The 20,312-nt window shown below is 32.5% G+C and overlaps 2 protein-coding genes across 3 annotated transcripts; both read right to left on the bottom strand.

The window, feature by feature from the left end:
* Window positions 1–1,002: 1,002 nt before the first annotated feature.
* On the bottom strand, window positions 1,003–5,706 carry LOC139886460 (secretory carrier-associated membrane protein 4). 2 transcript variants are annotated; one of them, XM_071870282.1, is made up of 12 exons: window positions 5,546–5,706; window positions 3,612–3,725; window positions 3,462–3,524; window positions 3,294–3,327; window positions 3,072–3,194; window positions 2,260–2,322; window positions 2,076–2,169; window positions 1,949–1,994; window positions 1,788–1,855; window positions 1,645–1,693; window positions 1,310–1,375; window positions 1,003–1,220 (listed from the first exon to the last, which is right to left on the bottom strand). In XM_071870282.1, the coding sequence occupies exons 1-12, from the start codon at window positions 5,597–5,599 to the stop codon at window positions 1,188–1,190; spliced, it is 807 nt and encodes a 268-aa protein (XP_071726383.1). In that variant the 5' UTR covers window positions 5,600–5,706; the 3' UTR covers window positions 1,003–1,187. The 2 variants fall into 2 exon arrangements, with proteins under 2 accessions (XP_071726383.1, XP_071726382.1); XM_071870281.1 differs by lacking the exon at window positions 5,546–5,706.
* Window positions 5,707–7,176: 1,470 nt separating this feature from the next.
* On the bottom strand, window positions 7,177–13,578 carry LOC139861222 (uncharacterized). Its single transcript, XM_071849542.1, has 11 exons — window positions 13,287–13,578; window positions 12,573–12,856; window positions 12,276–12,470; window positions 11,833–12,179; window positions 10,168–10,459; window positions 9,827–9,985; window positions 8,844–9,209; window positions 7,912–7,977; window positions 7,775–7,823; window positions 7,523–7,646; window positions 7,177–7,440 (listed from the first exon to the last, which is right to left on the bottom strand). The coding sequence occupies exons 1-11, from the start codon at window positions 13,501–13,503 to the stop codon at window positions 7,362–7,364; spliced, it is 2,178 nt and encodes a 725-aa protein (XP_071705643.1). The 5' UTR covers window positions 13,504–13,578; the 3' UTR covers window positions 7,177–7,361.
* Window positions 13,579–20,312: the final 6,734 nt, after the last annotated feature.

Here is a 20,312-nt window from a genome sequence, read left to right as displayed (position 1 = left end):
GGCAGTTCGGAATTGGTTGATTGAGGATGAGGGTAGTTTGTGTGGAGTAGAGTTTTGGGTCCCTATTTACCAAACCATGTTAAACATTTGCCATCTTTTTTGCTATTTTGCTTCTCACAGGCTCACATAACTTGAATTCACCTCCTTTTTACCATTTAGAAACTAAAAATCTTAATTCATGTAGGTATTTTTTTTTCAGTTTAACGTACTATCGTTGAAGCAATAGGTACAACTAGTTATGCTAATTCCTTTGACTTCAGTTGACATGTATTTGCATGCTAAATTTAGATTAAAAATGAAAAACGTTAAAGGTAAAAAGGTATCAAGTATCCAACCATTTTGGAGGATATATTTTATGAATGAATTGCAATACTTGCAAACTAGTTAATTTATCAACTTAATGTGTAAAACGGATAATATTTTTCTGGCTACCGGGGAAAGGGAGGGCTGATTTGCGGATGAGGAATTAGCATACCAACTCGCTTTCATCATTCTCGTTTGTGTTCATAGGCCTGGGAAGGGGAGTATTTTTTACTCAGATATATGCAGCACCTAAGTGATGTTTGAACCTAATACCTTATGTGAGGAAATAAGTGCCCCAACCATTGAGCTATCTTTAGATGGTAACAACTTAATGTGTCAATCGTAAAAAGAACAACTCCCTTGTAAGTGGTAACTCGTATTTACCATGGTCATCCACTTAAGCTGTGACTTTTTACATATACTGTGCAAAACTTAACGAAATCAGATGGCAGTAATCCGTCCAGGTTTAAACATTCATCAATTTAAACTTCAGTTTTCTACAACGGAAAACGAAGCAATTTTAGGAAGCATTCTTCAAAAATCGACACTTGAATGCAAGAACGTAATTATGGTCCAACACATGAGATATGTTGTGACCAGTTAAGCATTGGGAACACGAGTCAAGACAGTAAATGAGGCATATGAAACAACAAACAAGTAATACAGATACGAATAAGAAAACCTATAAAAAATGCAGCCACACATGTTTTATTTTTATGTTCCTATAATCAATTCAATGACACATATGAGATGGAACAAGTATATATGCTTTTTAGAAGTGAAATAAGCAAAACCCTCGCAATCAATTCATATACGGATTCTAACTCAACTACTAGATGTGCTTTATAGATAGGTACAAAACCAACGCACAGGCGAGCATTACATCACTTGTTCCCACGGAAATACAGGTAAACTTTCTGTGTAACACAAATAAAAGAGGACAAAATCATTGAGCTTATTACTATAAACAAGAAATGAAAAATGCCGAAAATAATTAGTCACTAACCTGAAGCACCCAAAAGCTCAGAAGTGATTCTAAGCAAAATAGTCCAAATCCCACCATATAGAAGATCTGCAATAACAAAATGGTCAAAAACGTTTTCCCAAAAGGTAGGTATTTAAAAAAAAAAATCTACAAAGAAGATGCAAAGTTTAATATGGTTGACATTATTAGTAGCCAACTTAACCCATAAAGCTCATGAAACACAATTTTTTAAAAATATGCAGCTCTTTCACGAGTACGAGTATATTTAGGTACTTTGCACGTACTTAATAAATGCATACTTGCATATTATAACATCGATTTATGTAAGCATAAAACAAAGACAATGTAGGACTTACCCCTGCTAGTGCATCGTCAGAAAAAACATCGATTGCAGCTAGGATGCCCCTGGTGAACAAAAACAAGTGAACTACAATCAGAAGATGGACACCAAGATGGAACATTTAAACACGGTTTACAAAGTTATAAAACATGAACTTACGTCAATGACTTTCCATGAAACACTATAGGAGGAGCGATAGCAGCAAGTATACAGAAACCAAGATGGAGCTACAAAATGAAAATAGATACAAACTGTTGTAAGAATGAATTACTAAAAAAAAAACCACCAGGATTTAAGATGTTTCCTCAGTAACATCTTACCAGGTAAAACAAGAAAAACGAACCAAATTTCACAGCACTGTCGGTCCTGCATATCAAGAAAATAAAAACTTACAGCTTCCAGATATAACTAGACAACATAATGTAATGGGTGACATAAGTTAAATACCTCATTGCACGATAGAGTGGCCTGTACCATAAGACATAGGACATTGGTACTCCAAGAAGTGCATATATTGTTGCAAGGAAAAAGATCTTCACACCTATATATACAGTAAGTAATAGAGCTCAGAGCATGACATATTGGTTTATTTTGCAGCAGTTTAAGGTGTGTGTTAAATGTAAAAACTTACCACCGCCTTTGATCCAGCAAACAATCACTGCTATCACGTTAAATACAAGGCAGAGAACTATACCTGCATGGAAAGTGTTAATATTAATAAACAACATTTAATGATTGTAATGTTCACTTTAGTAAAAAATTTAGAATGTGATAGACAAATTTTCTGAAATACATACATTATTGCATATAAAAAAAACAAAACCAATTCATCGTAAGACCAGATATTTACATCAACCTCTATAACAACTGATTTCAATTTATAGGTTGATTGTGTAAAATAGTTTTCCAACTGAAATAGGTTTCACGTTTGTGCTTTAAATCTTGTTGATTTAATTTAAAAAATGCAAAAGAAAGCAACAACATATTTTTCAGAAAGAATTGAAAATTTTCACTAGAAACATCCAATATGGCTTAACTTTAAAATTCATACCGCACGGCTCTAGTTATTGAGTCGACAGCAAGCGTCGATTTATTGGCGACTTGACTGACTCTTAGAGCCTAAATTAAATTTCAGGCAGGATTTAAAACCCATGGAAATTTGATTCTACCATTTTCATGGCGTCTCAATTTTATTTTTAATTTTTATTTTTTTTAAAAAAAATTCCTACTTATTGGTCGGAGGTCCACTCGGAAGCAATCTCTCTATCCGTCGAATAGAGAGAGGGATGACTTTCTCTACTTTTGAGAGTGTTTTTTCACTCTGGGTGGAGAAATGACTTGTCTTTATTCTCGGATAGGGGAAGGATTGTCTACATCTCACCTCCCCCATACACCACTTATGTGGTATTGGGTTTTGTTGTTGTTGTTGTTTAAAATTCATACCTAACCAGCTTGCAAAAGCCAAATACTGCAACTTTTGAGCATGAATTGGTATCTCATTGGCTATATCATGATGAATTATTGGAAAAAATTGAGGCCAGTTTCTATCATCTTCAGGAATCGCAGCTGTTTCCACATGTAACAAGAATAATAAATAATAAAAATAGAACCATAATAAACATAAATAATAAATATAGTTCAAGTGAAAATATCAAACATACTCACCACCAGCAACAGCTTCTTCTCTCCGTTTGATGTCCTGTAAGATACATGGTATTATGTAACTTGAAGTCTTTCTAGAAATGCATTAAACTAATAGAAAAAAAAAAAAAAAAAAAAAAAAAAAAAAGAAGTAATAATTTATAATTTATCTCATTGAAATGTAAAACTGACCTTTTCCCGTCTCTGCAAGTCAGATTCCCAGTTGGAAAGTTCTGTGGCTTTTTTCGTCGGATTCTGAAACATGACATTATTCAATACAGTAAGCATCTTAACAGATAGTTTGAAGGAATTAACATAAGAAAATAAATAAAACCATATTACATTCACTGAATCCAATGGTATATCCACTGTTGCATCATGCTTTTGACCAAGACCAAATGTATTAGCAACCATTTGAGGGATTCGGGATTTTGATCCAGCAGCAGCATTTCCATTCTGAAATTGAGACAGTAAATGGTGAGGTTGATTGAAAGGTAATCACAATTCAATCGAGTCAATATATATCACTTTTCAGTTAACATGATATACAGAATTTATACTTTAACTCTCCCATAAATATATTCTGTTGTGTGATATATCTTGGTCCACTACTTTCATGTATAGTGTCTCAAGGATGTGCAAAACAGAGGTTATAACTCTTTGCAAAGGACAACGGTTTCTCAAAGATCAATAAATTTTGGTTATTATGATCCGTTTGCAAGTGTATTTCATATCTTATTCTTGATTCTTAATTATATGAACAACAAAGAGAAGTGTATCTAGTTGAGTGTAGATGCTTCAGTTTGTTAACCAATCCCGCAAGCAACATTAAAACTATAACGTCCCCTACATCTGTAACTTTCAAACATACAAACCATTTTTTTTCTAGTATATGGTTCTTTGTGTATATATTTTGTGTTTAATCCAATAAGTACAGCTACATTTACCAAATTTACATTTATTTAACTTGAAAATATTCCACTGTTAATAGCATACCTAATAAACAATTGGTTTTCCAATAAGCCTAAATGCAAGCCAACGGTAAATGATTCAACCACCTTTAACAGACGTGATTGTCGTAAACTAAGTCATAGTATAGTAGCCAAAAGTGATATGAAATTGTTTAGTTCATGAGAATACAATAGGTTTATTCTTTAAATCTTAGGTGAAACTGTATCAACGGATTCAAATTCGACCTATTTTGAGTATAAACAATCAAATGTTGATATAAAACAAAGGTAATTGGATTTATAGAGGCATTTAAATGCTTGTTTGTTTGATTCATATAATGTTCAGAGTAAAAGAATCTCCATAAAAAGTTATATATAATTACCAAATTATCAACAATTAAGGAGGTGTAAGACTACCATTTGGTCCTTAAAAATGTAACGTTTCTCATTTATAATATTTTTAAAATATTCCAGATCTGGATGTAGATCTTTCCACGTCAGATGTCAGAAATTATTGAAGATACTGATAATGGACTTATGGCTCTTGAATATCCTATCATAGAGTAAAAGTCCATGTATGCAAGACTATTTAACGGTGGACAAGAGTTGACAGTTGCAATTAAGTTATACACATATGAATAGTTATTAATTATGAAATTGATTTTCTTTATTCTGCAAAGAATCGGTGAACAAATCAAGCCACACAAAAAAAAAAATAAACCGTTTTCTTTCGAGTGGATATCTTATTCAATTCTACCTTCATATCCTACAATTCAGATGTAGAGATGATTTAATGGTGCACCAGGGTACAGAATTTACCTTATACCTTATCCAGAGGATAAAACAAACATAAATAAATTTGACAAGTATATTATATTTGACCACATTTGAGAAGCTATCATTATTTTATCAATTTAATAACAGAAATATGCATACACTAACATAAACGCACTTCTATCATTATTAGTATTCTAAATAGATCCAAATCCTACCATATCCCTATCACAGACCGACATCATTAACCGCAATCTAATTTTCACTGACAATCCATAAATACAGTAGAAAAATAGCAATTCACCATTTATCATCGCAATGCTATACACATCACAACGATATACACAGATGATTAACATTTTCACAATCAATTATCTCAGATCTACAGCAAAATCACTACAAATCTACATGCAGAGCCAAATTTTGACAGTGTATGTTGAGATTACAGTTTAATAAGGAATATAACGATTAGTTAAACACACAAACAACGCAAAACCTAATTTATTAGCTTAAAATTAGGCAGATCTAGAGTGTAAAATTTATCGAATTTACCGAAAATGGATTAACTTCTTCGTCGAATGGATTCGGATCGTCACGGCGATTCATGGCTGAATTTTAGCTTCTTTACTTATTCTAGAAATCAAATGCAAAATTTGTGCAGAAATAACTTCCGTAAAATGTGCTTTATTATTCACTTATATTTACCTGTACGACTGTATTGGTGCTTGAGTATGCATTTGTTTATCGGTGCATAAAGCCATAAAGCGGCATATGCTGAGATTTTCATTTTTAGTCCCTTCAGTTTGGACGTATTGCTCTATTCGTTTTAGTGTTTCTTAATAACTAATTACATGCAATGAAAAATTATCCGTTTTACAATATCGGACAAAATACATTATAAAAAAACAAAGAGAGTTGTTATTTCTGCACAAATTTAGGATTTTATTAATAATCGACTAAGGATGAGCATTTCATAAAACTATAAACCATGATGTTTTAATGTTTTAGTAGAATAGGATAGGATGGAGATCGTCAGATTGATTTAGTGATTGAGCTTCGTAAGTAAAATGCAAGTAAAATGAAGAAGATAAAAATATGTTTGGTACACCTACTTTTTTTTGCCGGAAAAACGAAATACCATACAATCACTTGACTAGTTGAGTTTATCAAAACAATTAAGCCCCAAATAAACAAGAGAATCGAAAAGAACTTTCGAGCTCAACTAAACAAAAAACCTAACTTGAGTTCACAACTCAACGACAAAGGTCAAACCAAATTAAAAAAAAAAAAAAAAAAAACATACAATCACTTGACTTCATCAAGACAATGAAGTCCAAATAAACAAGAGAATCGAAAACAACTTTCGAGCTAAACTAAACAAAAAAACCTAACTTGAGCTCACAACTTAACAACAAAGATCAAACCAAACAAAAAAACATAAAAAATTGAAACAACATAAAACAAGCTACAACCAAAAGACTATAAGAGGGTGCCTAATAAAATCGTCAACAAAAGGTTAAGAACCATCTATCTAATAAAAGAAAAACCAAGGACAATGAACCCATCGACGGACTCAAATGTCATTTTCAAATTTCGTGAATTGCTTCATCTCGGTTCCTTGAACCGACATCCTAATAACGTATTGATAATGTAGTTAATTAATATTTCAATCGAAAAAGTTAAAATTTAAAGAATAGAAATATTTCACAAGGTCATTGTTAACATAATATTGTAGTTAACAATCATCAGTCACCAACGAAGCTTCGCTTCAACGGTATCCTCAACACCTTGTGCTTTAGGGCGAGAGTTAGGTCATGGGTTCGAACCTCGTTCGACCCATCCTATTAATCAATCTGCCTGAAATATGGAACTCCATATTGACCTTAGGGGGGTTTTCTCCCGGATCCATTCATGATTCAAACCCGGCCCGCGTGCCCCTTGGGGTGGTTTAAGGACCGGGTTCCTGCAATGCGATTCGGATTTCCTCCCGAAAATGCGTGCGTGAGTGACAAATGAAAGTATTCGATGCCGACTGTTGTCTTTCAAAAAAAGTTAACAATCCTCAGTCTAAAGAACTATTAGTGTAACAAATTTTAAAGAAAGTCGATAGCGTAATTAAAGATTATAAAGTACTACTCCTATCAATAAGTTACAAGTAAACATAACGACGATGTATAGGAAAAGACTCATTAATTTATCAAATATATATTGTTGTTGTTGTATATATTCATTACTCTATATACTATTTTACAATATAGTATCTATATCATCTGTGATACTCAAATTTTATTCTAAGCGAATTTTATTAAGAGTAAGAAAAGGATTTTGAAAAGCAACTTATTATCAACCACCTTAATGCAACATAAGTTTAACCAAGAGCAGGGACCATGTTCAGCATCTTCAGAATGAAGGTGTAGGTAAATGCATCCTCTTGAAGCTTCTCAAATCTGTAAGTTATTACCACGATGCATAAATTACACGAAGAGATACAGTATCAAATATATAATCTGCTAACGATAACTACATTACCTTCCTGACTTTGAAAAGTGGCCTGCTCCCATTTCACATTTAAACAACAACACATTATCATCTGTTTTCATCTCTCTCAATTTAGCAACGAACTTAGCAGGTTCAAAATATTGTACCCGTGGATCTGTCAAATATAAACGCTCCGAATCAGTAATAAAATAAACGGAGTACTGAATACAAATATTATAGGGACAAGAATATGGATGGAGAAGTTATCACGTTAACACAGAAGCTGAATTTGTAACTGCCTACCGTTTAATCCACCAGTAATAAGTATGGCCGGATAATTCTGAGCCTTTACCTGTTAACATCAAATCCATTAATAATTAAAACTCAAGAATTTTGATAATTATCTTTCAGATGGATATTTGTAGGTCATTGTTACTCACATTATCAAGAGGCGAATATGATTTCATGTAGAAATAGTACTCCTCTTTACGAGGATCACCCCATTCCTGCGAATATACAACATCATCCACGAAAAATTAGGTTTTAAAAAAAAAAAAAAAAAAACTTACAAATCCACCATCTTCCTCAAAGCTCTTATATTACTCAAATTTTGAAGATCACTTTGGACACTCATATGGGGCAAAATGAAAGAAGTGGGTTGAATGGGTCAGGAGTCCCTAAATACATATTCAAAAGTTCACAATATCCTAATTATTTTAGGGGGATGATTCTCACACACACTTTTTTGATCCTCACACACCAATTGAGTTTTATTAGAAGAGTAAAAAGTTAAAATAGGTGTGTGAGGATCAAAAAAGTGTGTGTGAGAATCATCCCCCATTATTTTATCTTATCTTATTTTATTATTATATAACCATTTTTATATTATTATGTAAGCATAATCTCACCATATCAATACAACAACAACAACAAAACCCAATACCACAATGAGTGGTGTATGGGGGAGTCAGATGTAAACAATCCTTCCCCTATCCTAGAATAAAGACAAGTCATTTCCCCACCCAGAGTGAAAACACTCTCAAGAGTAGAGAAAGTCATCCCTCTCTTTATTGGACGGATAAAGAGATTGCTTCCGAGAGGACCTCCGGCCTTTAAGTAGGAAAAAGTTTAAAAAAAAAATAAAAATACTAAAATAAAAATAATAATAACTGACGCCATGAAAATGGTAGAATCAAATTTCCATGAGTTTTAAATCCTGCCTGGAATTTAATTTAGGCTCTAAGAGTCAGTCAAGTCGCCAATAAATCGACGATTGTTGTCGACTCAATAGAGCCGGGATAAAAGTTAGTTTTGCCAACTCTAGTAAATGTTGTAATGTAAAAGCATACGATATTATTAAATGATATATCACCTCCCATTCTGCTGTAGTTAGAGGAATTGTTGGATCAAGCATTGTGGTCACAACATCGAAAAAAGGTACCCTTGCAACAACTGCTTTAAATAAATCGGGTCGCATGTTTAAAACAGCACCCATAAGCAACCCACCTGCACTTCCTCCATTGATGCACAATTTTTCTTTGCTACAATATTTCTTCTCTATTAGATACTCTGCGCAGTCTATAAAATCGGTAAACGTATTCTTTTTTTGAAGATATTTCCCATTTTCATACCACTTTCTCCCCATTTCTCCACCACCACGAATGTGAGCAATCGCATATATAAAACCACGGTCTAATAAAGACAACCGTGACGATTTAAAATTAGGATCAATGCATTCCTGCAAGACAGATGAAAAAACATAAGTCACAAGTTTATTTGCTTTAATTAAAATAACTAATTACTTATTATTTTGATTCAACCATTTTGGGAAAAAATTTAGTATATATGGAAGGCAATATTGCTTATAGAAAAATGGATTTCCGGTTGCGAGCTTCCCATCTACGCGTCTTATTATAAGTTTGAAGAGGATTTTAGCATGCATGTATAAATGCAATGGAAGGATGTAGGTTTAACATTTGAAACTTTATAAATTAATAGATACAGCTGAAACAAAGAAACACATCTGCAAATAAAAGTATCTTAACACAACAAGGAACATTTATCTGATGCCACGGTAAAAGAGAGAACATAGTGAGAAGCTAAACTTGATCTTTAACAAACCAAAAAATATATACTAAACGTTTAATTCAATTCAATTTTACTGATAAAAGAACGTAATAATTAACTGAAACACAAAATTTTGCAAGTAGGGGAGCCAAACATGATGTCTAATAATCTAATAAAGGCACTTTTCGTGCATGTTATAATTTGAACTTATAATCATTTATCACGCTTAGTTCCTTCAATTAGGGATTTGAGCAAGTGAAAGTTGTACATGTATTATGAATGTATTACCTCATACGATCCATATCCATATAGATATAATGGATCAGTTCCGTCAAGCTTGACCAGATCCTTTCGATAGACAATAGACATAGGTACATGAGTGCCATCTTTAGCAACTGCCCACTCCCTTCTGGTTACATATTTTGAGGCATCAAAACCACCAAGTACCTGATTATATCAAAACATAGATATCAAACATATATTTCGTATTAGTAATTTATGAAATAAACGAGTGTTTGTAGATGAGGTTGAAGTGTCAAAACATAATAGCAGAGTACGTATGAGAAAGTATATATTATAAATAAAAAGAAGAGAAAGCAAGGTAGGTTATATAATAACCATCAACGCACCGTTTCAATTTTCTTTACAACTGAAACTCCCGTATTCATATCGTAATCATATGTAGAAGGGGGTGTTCTCAAAGAACTATATTCAAACCGCAATATACTTGAAGAAAATCGTGACCCAACTGGCTCCACTGAATAAACAGGGTCAATAAAGTCAACATTTCGGCCACCTTGAAGAGTGTGAAGTGGTTCACCGACAGGTGGAAGAGAATAATAAATTACCCGAGGTAGACCATCTTCACGCTCATAAACAACAAGGTGATCACTAAAAAGTGTCACATGCTGTATTTTTACACTGGAACACGACAATAACATATACAAAACAAAGGGAATGAGTATAAGCCAAGTAAAAAAAAAGCATGATTAAATAATAAATAGAGATATTATTCATTATTTATATTTAATGAAATGACAGTAGAAAGTATAAAGGTGCGTTTGATAAAACTGAATGATTTAGCGCTGAATGGTTCATCATCTGAATGATTCGGAGTCCCTGAATAAACTTGGTTCCGAATGAAAATAAGTTGTTTGATATTGTATAAACGTTATAAATTGAGTAAAATTCATATATTAACGTGTTACTTAATAAATATTTCAATATACTTGTTTGTTAAGTGTTTTGCATATGATTTGAGAAGAATATAACTGAAAATTTAGGTGCTTAATGGTTAAGAGAGTGTTTCAACTCTGAATGATTCAGCACTGAATGTATGTTGAACCATTCAACATTCAGTGTTGAACCATTCAATTAAGAGGTTAACAAACACACCCTTAGACACATAATACAAAAAGACTCAAGCAACTTAAACATTCTAAACATAATCGCTTCAAACAAAAAGACCTGATCCCAACTCCCAAGCAACATAGGTAAGACATATAATACACTCCATTTTACATGATTAAACATTATTTTTTATGCACGCTACGAGAATCTGGAGCTTTCAGAAAGTGAAATGACAACGTTATATTATTATATACAATTGAAAGCTATAGCGCCAATGATGAATCGAGTAAGCAGGTCAACTGAAAACCTAAACATGATCTTGCGAATTCTATAACTGCACCATTTGACTGATATATGCATTTGTGTGATCCTTGGTATACCTTACTATTTACCGCATACTGAGTAGCCATTGTGGCAAGTAAGCCTGGCAAAAGGTTCGGGTTTGGTTAAAATGGGTCATGGGTCGAATGGGTCTCAAATTTCAAACGGATAGGGTCGGATATAAATCCATTTTTCATTGAATTTTTTTTATAATTATTATAATAAAAAAAGTTCTTCATTTTTATATTTGTTTCTTACTTTTTTTTTTATAAAAAAAATATTATTTAACTTATTATTTTTTTCCCAAATTGAAATGGATTTTGAAAGGGGTTTCAGCAGGTCCAGATGGACCTCATATATTAATGGACTAAAGATGGGTCCATTAGACCCATTCCCTTTGTTTTCTCGAGACCCAACGGACCCAAGTTTTGGTGTATGGGTCTTGATTGCCAGGTATAGTGGCAAGTAATATGCTTTCTCCATATATATTCATTAACTTAGCTGCTTCAAGTAAGTGCATGCAGTTACAATATCTGAACTCGACAAGAAAGAATATTCATTTTACAAAATGAAAACAATTTTGCACACACTAAAAGGATTTTAATATTTAAGTTCATCGTTACCTTTCTCTGTGAGGAAGAAGGGTGACAGTTGCATTTACATCATCGAGTGGACAAGCTAATAATTCTGAATTGAAAGTGTCAGCACTCCTTTTTTTGATGAAAAAGTGATTACCACGATGGCTAACTGAAGTATCGATACCCTCTAACCGTGGTGTTAAAACCATAAGGCCTTTTTCAGGCTTTGAGATATCCAGATAGAAAATAGACTTAGTAGTTTTACTTTCTGATCCAACAAATATATACTTTTTGCTTTCGGAAGTTACGAGATCTACAAAAAACATATCATCCTTTTCATGATAGAGACATGAATCAGTTGATTGGTTTGTACCCAGCTTATGAAGCCACACCTGTATGCAACAAAATATGTGTTAATATACTACAAAAAAGATTAAAATTCTTCAGCCCAGAAAGATGATTGATTCAGCCCAACTTAATACGATTACCTTATATGGCCTCAAAATTTCATCCCTTGTGATGTACATCAAAGCCTCATCACCTACCCATTCAAAATAACCAACTACACTAACCAAGGGCTCACCCACCGGTAAACGAGTTTCAGCATCCATCACATGTATAGTATATATCTCATCTCCTTTTGTATCTTCTGCATATGCTACCAATTTATGATTTGGACTGGTCTAAAAATGGACAAACAATTTAGAGTCAGTCTGAATTGTTTATCCTTTTATTATTAACAAAGATGAGATCATAAATTTCACAACATGAAAAATTTGTCTCACTTTAAAAGCACCAATGCTATAATATTTATGCTCTTTAGCCTTGAGATTTTCATCCAAGATCACATGCTCTGGAGGAGCATCTGGTCCTGTTGGCATTACATCATCAACTGATGACACATCACCAATGTTTACTGCAAGGCGTCGACAATGTGTCTTATACTCCTTCCCCTCTAAAGTCCGCTTGTAATAGTAGTAAGGCCCTTTGCGTACGGGTGCAGATATATCATCCTCTTTAATGCGCCCTCTTATCTCGGCATAAATCTCATCTTCCAGATGTTTGGTCCCTAAAATTTCAGCAAATTAATTCATATTTTAGAATAACCGCCACCACCACCACCACCACTGAAACTCTAATGCTTGTAAAATTAAAATTAAATGTTAATATATGTGATCCTCCAAATTTTATAAAATCGCGCATTATCTTAGGTGTTTAATCTCCTATTTATCCTATCAATTTACTATAACATCTTTTCAAAATTCCTATCGTCACTAGGATTAGGGTTTATAATTTTAACAAGTGCTAGGTTTTTACCCTATCTTTCACAGTTATGATATTCATATTTAGAACTTATAATAATACACAACATAAATGTATAGATACAAATAAACATATACACATTAAAAACTGTTTATCACACAAGTAAACATCATTATTGTTATTGTTGTATTAAATTAAATAATTGTACATAAAAATAAGTTAATTTATTAACATACCAGACATGACGTAATCAGTATACGAATTCTCTTGTTCCAGATACGAAAGCATCTCAGGATTCGAACGAGAATCATCACGAAGCCAGTAATAATTATCAATCCGAACGTCACCAAACATCTCCATTTCATGCTTCACCTTTTTAGCAACAGGTGGATTTCGTTGCTGCTGTGCACAATCGATTTTAGCCGAAATCGAATCAGTTGCAGTAGCAGCCATTGCTAATTTTCTGGTTGTACGGGAATGTTGCTAAGTAGACTTTTTATGGTAATTGACTAAAAGTCACTTTCAACACGTAGTAGTGCACAATTAGCAGTGTATTACTATTTTACGAATATCACCCATTTTCAACTATTTGACTTTTAAAGAAAAATATAGATAAAATATAGACGTACTAGTCTTTAAGAGCTCGTGAATTGTACGGCGATTCTTAATAACAGAACATGTAAGTTGTTAACGAATGTATATAAGATCAATATAAATATATTGTTTTAGTAGATAAAACATACATAACCAAATTGCGCATAAAAGTTGTTCATTCATATTCATACATTTATTTAAAATGGAAGCATAAGTTTTTAGTTGTTGGAAACATCATATAAGTATTTGAATAAACATCTTGACCCAAGTTTGAGATTATTTTCTCTTCGAAAACGTGTAAATCGATAAGAGACGCAGATGTTTGGCTTTTTCTTCGATTTCTCTTGTTTCAAACACCACTTGTACATTTTTTTTATCGAGATTGATGCATGTTACTCTTTTGCCACTCCGTAGACCAGGTATTAACAGCAGTTTGTTTGGAAGACGCTACAATAAAACATAGTATTTATATAAATGTATGTAGACTGAAAAATACGAAAATGTATTGAAGTAAACCCGAGACTGACTTTATATTAGTGGATTCAATAAAGAATTTAATTACTTAAAAAGCATAGTTTATAATTCAATAATTATGACTATATAGTATGCTTACCAATACATTACCGCGTGGTATGACCATTTCGCAATCCCATACATTGACTTCTTTGTGCAATTTAGTAGGCGGATCCATTTCACCAATCATATCATTTAAAATGCTTGTATTTTCACAACCATCTTGGTTATATATTATTAACTCTATGTTTAGTTCATCAAGTGCATAAAAGATTAGACAATCTCCAGTCTGAAGTTTCAGATCTACCTTTAAGTCTGCCCAGCCTCTATTTATGATCAACTTTCCTTGAAGGATTGATATTCCTAACCTTTTTTTTTATAGGATCCTTGATAATGAACAACAACGTGATCTGTTGGGGTTAACCTCCCTTTATATGCTAAAAGACATTTCTTTTTCATAATTTGTTAGACAAACAATGTTCATTTTTAAATAAACATGTAATTATAAACAATAAGGCCACTTGTTATGATCCGCCACCACCACCGCCACAGGACCGCCACTGTGTGACCACCATCGCCAGCAAATTGTTAAAGGGCCCGTTAGTGAAGGTAGTAACATATTGTGAAAGGAGGTGTGTGGGTCCCAATTTAAATCATGTGTGTATTTGTTTAATAAATTTAAATGGGTTAAAGTTTGAAATGGAGTGTATGATAGTGAGTATTTAGTGAAATGAATGTGAAAGGAATGTTAAAGGGTTTGTGCTGATGTGGCACTGATGTGGCAGGGAAATGATAGTGAAATGGTTGTATGATAGCAAGTGGCCTAACTATTAAATGTCTGGAATACATTTTTAAAACATAATTTAGTGACAAAGTGATTTAATATTACTGAAATTTCGTACCGATTCACTTTGATTTATACTCCCTCCGTCCCAAAATAATTGTCTACCTTACTGTTTTTGGTTGTCCCAAAAAAATTGTCCCTTACCCAAAATAACAATAAAAATCCCTTAAAGTTCCAATTAAATCCCCTCTATTATTGGAAGATACAATTAAATATAGCAACACATTAACAATTTTAAGAATTCTTAATCAATTAAATTAAGGGCAAAATGGACAGTCCGCGCTTATCTCTTAAATCCAAAGAAAAGTCAAACCAGACAATCTTTTTGGGACGGATGGAGTATCATTTATAAATGCCATGAATGAAGGAAATCTCATGTAAGCCGCTACTTCAAAGATTATTTTTTGAATTTCCAAGACTTTTGTCCAATTTTTGTTGATATTAAACCAATTTTTGGGAACCATTTTTCTTGAATAGATAACCAATTCGTAATTGCCTTTGACAATAGCAGTAACGCATAGAGTATCTTTATTTCCAAATTTAAGATCATTCATGATCTTCTTCCATCCAACACTTAGAAATAACCTATGATGATGTAGTTCGAAACCTACTTATGCGTTATATCCGTCTAGAGTGTGTATTCATGCGTTATATGTAGGCATTGAGTCATCATAATATACGTTGAGCCACCTAACTGGCAGTGACTGTTTTAAACAACAGTTTTAAATATTACAATTGTAAGTATAAATAAAATATATATAAAAAAACTGAAGAATATTTCAATACCACTTCATACTGATATGGATTCCCAACTATATGTATGAACGAATGTGGATGCATGTTTGGTTCCGTTGATGACATGTTAGTTGTTACATCTGTCAAATTATACACGTATTTATTAACAATGTATATGTACAATCCTTAAATATACTTTTTTTTTTGCAAGTCAGTAACCAATTTTTTTTTCTAGTATGTTGTTGTAATTGAAAACTGCAAGTAAGATGCATTATTGTATTATGAGTTATTAGAAAGGCAGTTTCATGATGTCGGTATTTGATTTTCGCATTGTTTTAATCTGCTACAGAAAGTAAAAATTATATAAACCTATCTAACTATTAATCAAATAATTAAAAAATTTAATGTATTGAAAATCGTTGTAACATATATAAACTATCACTATGGTCCATATTACTTTTCTTAATCTGATTCCTAAAAGCAAAACGTTAGTGATAAATTAAAATACTATTTTTACAAACAATATTCGTATTATAATTTGCAAGTAATTTTTAACATAAGGTAGCCCAGAATTTGAGTTTCATTATCAGATATAAAGTGTAAAATTTATATTTAATCTGAAAGTAATAGTTATATAAAACAATCACTGTTTAACTTTTTGGTTATTTTGATCCTTTTGCAAGTGTATTTCATATCTTATCTTATTCTTGATTATAAGAACAACAAAGAGAAGTGTATTTAGTAGTGTAGATGCTTTAGTTTGTTAACCAATCCCGCAAGCAACACTAAAACTATAACGTCCCCTACAACTTCAGCTTTCAAACATACAGACCATTTTTTGTCTAGTATCTAGTTCTTCGTATATATTTCTTGTATTTGATCCAACTAGTACAGCTACGTTCACCGAAATTAACATGCGACTTAAAATATCCACTGTTGATAAGGTTGCAAAATTCGCTATTCGGAGATTAATTGGTCGGAACTTTGGAAGGAGTAATCGACAAATCGGGGATTAATTGGATTGTACTTTATACATTTACGTATTAAATTTTAACAAATAAGGAGTGGAACGGTTCCATTTGGTTCTTAAAATGTAACGTTTCTCAATTAATATTTAAAATATTTCCAATCTGGATGTACATCACTCCCCATCTTGATGTTAGAAAATATTAAAGATAAAGATACTGATTAGACCACTCCCTATGGTTCCATTATCCGTCATTACTCGCTCATTACTCGTAGTTACCCGTAACGAACCATAAGCACGGCTTAGTTACCCGCACTCACCATGGATTTAATGGAAGAGTTTTGGTTAGTTATAGGAATTGTGGGTACCAGTGGCTTTTTATTGTTAGACTTGATGCTTTATTGCTTGTACGTTGTATATTAAGAGGAGTATTGTTTTAGCCATGATAGGGAGTGTTTAGTTATGAGTTAGTTATAGGATATTGGTGTTGATGTGGCGATGATGTGGAAGGTTAAGAGGATGAATAGTTTAGTTACGATAGGGAGTGACCTTATGGACTTATGTTTCCTGGAATTCCTATCATAGAGCAAAAGTCCAGGTATTCAAGGTTATTTTACGGCGTACAAGAGTCAACGGATGCAATTAAGATACATATAGATAGGAAAAAATTACGTCCATAGTACCTGTGGTTTGTCAAGTTTTTCACCACAGCACCTAAACTTTATTTTTAACTTCGATGGTACCTCAAAAATGTTAGACTAACATGAATAGTACATAAGACTAACTATGGTCAAAATTTAACAAGTTATCCCTCACATGTGCCATGCATGTGAGGGCCATTTTATCAGTTTACATTGAAACTAAATAATTGATTGTTTGTGAATAAAGATAGAACTCATGCTTTCCTTTTAATGAATGTAACAAGAGAAACGGTTATGCTCGCTTTGCTGAGCGAGATTTATGAAATGTGCTACTGCGTTCCGTTCGGTTTCTTTTATGGCATATTATTATATACCTATATCTAAAAGGTATAGGCGAAATGAATAGTACTGTTCTTTTTTCTACTTTTCGCAAACTCAACCCCCTAACTTTTATTAAAATACAAATGGAACCCCCACTTTATATGTACATTTTTTCAAATTTCACAAATTAGCCCCCTAACTTTTATTAAAATACAAATGGAACACCCACTTTACTAACTTTTTTTTTTTTTTACTAATATTCAATTTTCACAAACTTAACCCCCTAACTTTTATTTAAATACAAATCGAACTCCCACTTTATACGTAAATATTTTTCAAATTTCACAAACTTAACCCCTATCTTTTATTAAAATACAAATCGAACCCTCACTTTACTAACTTTTTTTTAAATAAAACCCGAACGCTAAAAGAAGCAACTTTCACAAAAGGAACAATCCTTCAATGTTAGATGTCGAAAAAAATTCTTTTTTACAAAATAGATCAAGACTTTTTTTTAACTCGCATTCAAAACGGAGCCCCCGGCGCGAAGCGAGGGCTCCACAACTAGTTTGTTCTAATGTTAAAGATTATGGTCAAACACTATTTATTATTAAATTGCAGTCAACACATAACAAATTACTCCGATATATACATGAAAATGAAACTACGGAAGGAGGAATACATAATTAAAAAACGTTAAAGCCTTGTCCTCATCTTTTTTTTTTTTTCTTTTTTTTTGAAATCACAATTCACAATCTTCTATAAAATGAAAACGAATGTTACCAAATTATACATTACCCACAAAACCGTTACAAAAATAAAGAATGGATAATAATAGTATCTTTTCTCTATTAAAACCAAAAAAAAACAAAATAACCTCTCTCTCTCTCTCTCTCTCTCTCTCTCTCTCTACCTGCATCTTCTTCAAATGTAATTTCTCAATTTATAGCAGCTGTCGTAAAAAAAATTAAATCATCTCTAATAAAATAAAAAAGGGAAACAAATCATAGAATTTTAATTAAAGAATACATGTAACCTGTAATTTCGAGTTGAAGAATACCTTTCGATTGAAGCGAACATCTACAATCTCACTTTGTAAAAAAAAGTTCAAACACAAATATCAAAACTAAACATCATCTGGAAATTGCATATGATGTTTAGTTGAAGAATACCTTTCAGATGTTTTATGTAACTAAGGAATACGGGTAATAATAGGCTTTCTATTATTTGGTTAATTCGCGCACATCATCTGTATTTCTGCAAAAGAAGCCAAATGATAGACCATTAAAACTAAACATCAATGACAAATAAAAATACCAACAAATATTATGGACACGTGTACGTTTACTTGTTTTTACCATTTTCTAAAAACAATATAAAATCGAATGAGAATGGAGTGTTAAAGCCTTTGACAAATCAGAAGAGAACCTATAGTTGTGTAAATGAAAGACAGGATAATATTTGTATCATAAACGTAAAGTGTATATGTCATGAATCAAATTTACTACTTACATGCAATGAATGTAAATTGATTATTTAATCGATCATTAACAATTTATTATAAATATATATTAAAAGTTTTAATAAATAATGTAAACGGACAAAAGTGCACTCACATGCATGGCACATGTGAGGGATAACTTGTTAAATCTTAACCATAGTTAGTTTTAGGTACTATCTACGTTAGTCCAACATATTTGAGGTACCATTGAAGTTAAAAACAAAGTTTAGGTGTTGTGGTAAAAAACTTGACAAACCACAGGTACTATGGACGTAATTTTTTCTATAGATAGTTACTGAGTATTAATTATGTAACGACCCGTCAAAATCGCTATTGACGCGGCACGTTAATCATTGATTTCACAGTGAGGTTTTGACCTCTATATGATACGTTTTGATAAAATATTGCATTCATTAAAATAAGTGACTTTCTAAACATAGAAAGTTATAAATATGTGGGCGAGTGCTTAGGTATAAGCAAAACCCCAAAACACATAAGTCTTTAATTTACAGGTTGACATCACAGTCCAATTATTTATTACACAACGCAGTTTTATTTTGAATGCAATAAACTTTGTACAAAGCATGAGAGACTCCATGCAGGCAACAAGCACATCACAGCGGAAACAGTTTAAGGACCTGAGAATAAAACATGCTAAAAAGTCAACACGAATGTTGGTGAGTTATAGGTTTAATTGCTCGAGTCATAAACATATATAAAGATAGACCACAAGATTTCATCAAAAGTTTATCAATAGATTCTACGTAACAGAGCACCCTGGTAACTAAACTTAACGCTATAGTGATAATTACCCCATTCGTTTTAATACACGCAAACCAACGTGTCTTAAACTCAAATAACATACGTCCGTTAAAAGGCTAGCGCTCTAGCTTGGACGGGGATGTCAAGCCCTATGGATCCATATACAATTATTCGCGCCCACCGGTCCATATCCTATGTACTGGCAGCTACTAGTTACCAAAGCTAAGGGATTTTCGGTTTAACTCAGTGTAGAATTTAGTATGTACTTGTGTCTTATTGCGTTTAAAATAAATTGCATGTATTCTCAGCCCAGAAATATTTAAAGTATTTAAAAAGGAAGACTATAACTCACAGTTCAATATTAAGACTCAATATTGTAGGCAA

The sequence above is a fragment of the Rutidosis leptorrhynchoides genome, chromosome 1, assembly GCF_046630445.1.
Source record: "Rutidosis leptorrhynchoides isolate AG116_Rl617_1_P2 chromosome 1, CSIRO_AGI_Rlap_v1, whole genome shotgun sequence".
Classification (NCBI taxonomy): domain Eukaryota; kingdom Viridiplantae; phylum Streptophyta; class Magnoliopsida; order Asterales; family Asteraceae; genus Rutidosis; species Rutidosis leptorrhynchoides.
The sequence above is the reverse complement of the archived record's forward strand: the minus strand, read 5'-3'. Positions and strand labels throughout refer to the sequence as shown.